At 68.7% G+C, this 2,714-nt stretch overlaps 2 protein-coding genes across 2 annotated transcripts; one reads left to right on the top strand and one right to left on the bottom strand.

Annotated features, from left to right (window-relative positions):
- Positions 1 to 151: 151 nt before the first annotated feature.
- Positions 152 to 1,132, top strand: TARBP2 (TARBP2 subunit of RISC loading complex). Its single transcript, XM_042890710.1, has 2 exons — positions 152 to 827; positions 975 to 1,132. Exons 1-2 carry the CDS (start codon positions 530 to 532, stop codon positions 1,130 to 1,132), a joined length of 456 nt encoding a protein of 151 aa, XP_042746644.1. The 5' UTR covers positions 152 to 529.
- A 492-nt stretch (positions 1,133 to 1,624) lies between these two features.
- On the bottom strand, positions 1,625 to 2,509 carry NPFF (neuropeptide FF-amide peptide precursor). The gene is made up of 2 exons (XM_042890709.1): positions 2,304 to 2,509; positions 1,625 to 1,736 (listed from the first exon to the last, which is right to left on the bottom strand). Exons 1-2 carry the CDS (start codon positions 2,507 to 2,509, stop codon positions 1,625 to 1,627), a joined length of 318 nt encoding a protein of 105 aa, XP_042746643.1.
- Positions 2,510 to 2,714: the final 205 nt, after the last annotated feature.

Genomic DNA, 2,714 nt, shown 5'->3' with positions numbered 1-2,714 from the left:
CATTTTGGGGTGGTGGGGGGTCCCTGGGGGCTCTGTGCTCCGTTTCAGGGCATGGGGAATGCAAATGGTTGAAGCTGGGGGGGGGGAGGGGTGGAAGTGTAGGGGACGCGCTCTGAATTTGGGGTCTCTCGGGGGGGGTCCTGCAGTCCTCAAATCCCTGTGTTCCCTGGGGGGGGCCCCACTTGTGGCTCCCAACAGCCCCACATCTCAACCGTTCCCCTATGGGGACCCCCAGGGCGCCCTGTTGTCCCCTGAGTGCCACCGCGAGGGCTGCAGTGGTGTCTGAGCCTCTCTGTCCCCACAATGGGGTCCCCATGGTTCCTGAGCACCCCCTCAACCCCCCCAACCTCAAATATGTCCGTCTATGGGGGGTCCTGGTGGTCCCTCAGTCCCCCATGTCCCCAGGGGTGTCCCTATATGGATGTCCCTACAGTTCCATGAGCCCCCCATACCCTAACCCTTACCCCAAACCCCCTAACCTTAACCCCATGTCCCCAGGGGTGTCCCCATAAGAGGTCCCTATAACTCCATGAGCCCCCCATGTCCCCAGAGGTGCCCTGACGGGGGGTTCCCCGCAATCCCTGTTGCCCCCCACCCCCCAAAAAGGGGGTCCTCACCCTCTGCCCCTTCCCCACAGGCCGGTCCTCGGCTGGAGGGGCTGCGGGGCCGCGCTCCGGGCTGCACGTGGGATTCGCTGCGTAACTCCGCGGGCGAAAAGATCGTGCAGCTGAGGAGCCACCCGTTGGCACCCATGGGTGCTGGCGCCTGCGCGCTGCTGCAGGAGCTGTCAGAGGAGCAGAGCTTCGCCATCAGCTACCTCGACATCGGTGAGACCCCTGCCCGCCCCCCCCCCCCCCCCCCCCCCGCCCTCCCCGCTCCCCCCCCCCAACCCCCCCCCGGGGGGGGGGGGGGGGTTGGGTGGGGGGGGGGGGGGGGGGTCTGGGGGTGACGCCGTGCCCCCCGGCTGCCCTCAGATGCGCTCAGTCTCAGCGGGCTGCACCAATGCCTGGTCGAGTTGTCCACGCAGCCGGCCACCGTCTGCCACGGCGCCGCCTCCTCCCGCGACGGCGCCCGCTCCCACGCCGCCCGCAACGCCCTGCAGTACCTCCGCATCATGGCGGGGGGTAAATGAGCCCCCCGCCCCCCCCCCCCGGCCCGGTTGGACCCCCGGTGGAGTCCCCTGGATGGAGGCGGGGATGAGCAGACGGACCCACGGACGGATGGAGCCACAAAGTGCCACGCGGACGCCCCTGACGGACACCCAGATCCACCAACACGCCGTGTGGGCGCCTGGACGGAGCCTGGGGCGGCTCTGACAGACACACGGACGGACATTCGGGCCCTGGATGGAACTCAGGGCCACGGGGGGGGGGGGCTCTGTTCTGCCCCCCCAGCCCCAGGTGGGTCCCTGGGCGCAGGCAGCCCCCAGGAATAAAGCTGGGGGGGTTTGTAACTCCCCGTGTTGGTGTGTTCTTGGGGGGCGCTTATGGGGCAGGGAGGGGACGTTTCCCCCCTTCATCTCCACCTGCCTGAGGCAAAAGCACTGCGTTTGGGGGACACCGCTTTATTGGATGAGCCGCGGACAGACGGATCCATGCAGGGGACGGACAGACACACGGACGGCTCAGCGGCGGCGGCCGAAGCGCTGCGGTGTGGCCATGGTCCAGAATGGAGCAGACGGGGGATCCCAACTGCGGGGGCTGAGCCACGAAGGGGCCCCCGGCCCACGGGGAAACCTGCAGGGAAGGGAGAGACTGACGGCCACCGGGAGGACAGATGGACAGATGGGGATGGTTGGATATGGGATGGGTGGATGGAAAGGGACGGATGGACGGATGGATGGAGAGGTGTACATAGATGGACATTGGGATGGGTGGACAGACAGGACAGACGGACAGGAATGGATGGACACAGATGGTAACAAAGCAACAGACAGCTGTGGGCAGCTGGGGACAGACACCAATGGGGACAGAGGGGGGTGGCAAAGGACGGATGGACAAAGGGATGGATGGGGACAGATGGATGGATGGATGGACAGGAGGCAGCGGGGACACCGAAAGATGGATGAAAGAGGACCGAGTCAGTGCGGAGGAGGATGGATGGATGGGCGGACAGAGGGCAGGACAGACGGACAGGTGGGACGGACAGACACGGCGCGATGACACCGATGGGGACGGACACCACGGGACACACAGACACGGGGCCACGCGCACCCTTCGGGACCCCCCGACCCCCGCATCCTCCCCACACCCGACGTCCCCCCGCCCCGCTGCGCCCCCCGCGCTGCCCCCCACCCCCCTCACCTCTGCGGCTGCGGCTCCGGGGCAGCGCCGTGCCGGGAGCGGCCCATGGAGCGGAGCAGCGCGCTCAGAGCGGACGGACCCGACGGAACGGCGGCACCGGGACCGTCCGGGAGCGGATCGGGCCGGGGGGGTTCGGGACACGCGCGGGAGGTGTTGGCGGTCCCGGCCAACAGCAGCAGCAGCGCCAACACCGACCGCGCTGCCATCGCCGCCGCCCCCCCCGACCGCCGCCCTCCGCTTCTTATAGACGGGGCCGCGGCCCCGGGAGCGGCCGGGGGGGTCCCGAGGGACGGGATGGGATGTTGGGGGGGGGGGCGGTCTCGGCTCTCCGTTAATTGAAGTCATTTCGCAGCCGCGACAGCCGCCGCGGGGACGCGATGATGGGACGAGCGGGGATTGGAGGGGGGGGGG

This window comes from Lagopus leucura, unplaced genomic scaffold, assembly GCF_019238085.1.
Source record: "Lagopus leucura isolate 7727_CA_CO unplaced genomic scaffold, USGS_WTPT01 34785-0_obj-0_obj, whole genome shotgun sequence".
Classification (NCBI taxonomy): domain Eukaryota; kingdom Metazoa; phylum Chordata; class Aves; order Galliformes; family Phasianidae; genus Lagopus; species Lagopus leucura.
Note: the sequence above shows the minus strand (reverse complement) of the source record. Positions and strands in the feature narration are given on the sequence as shown.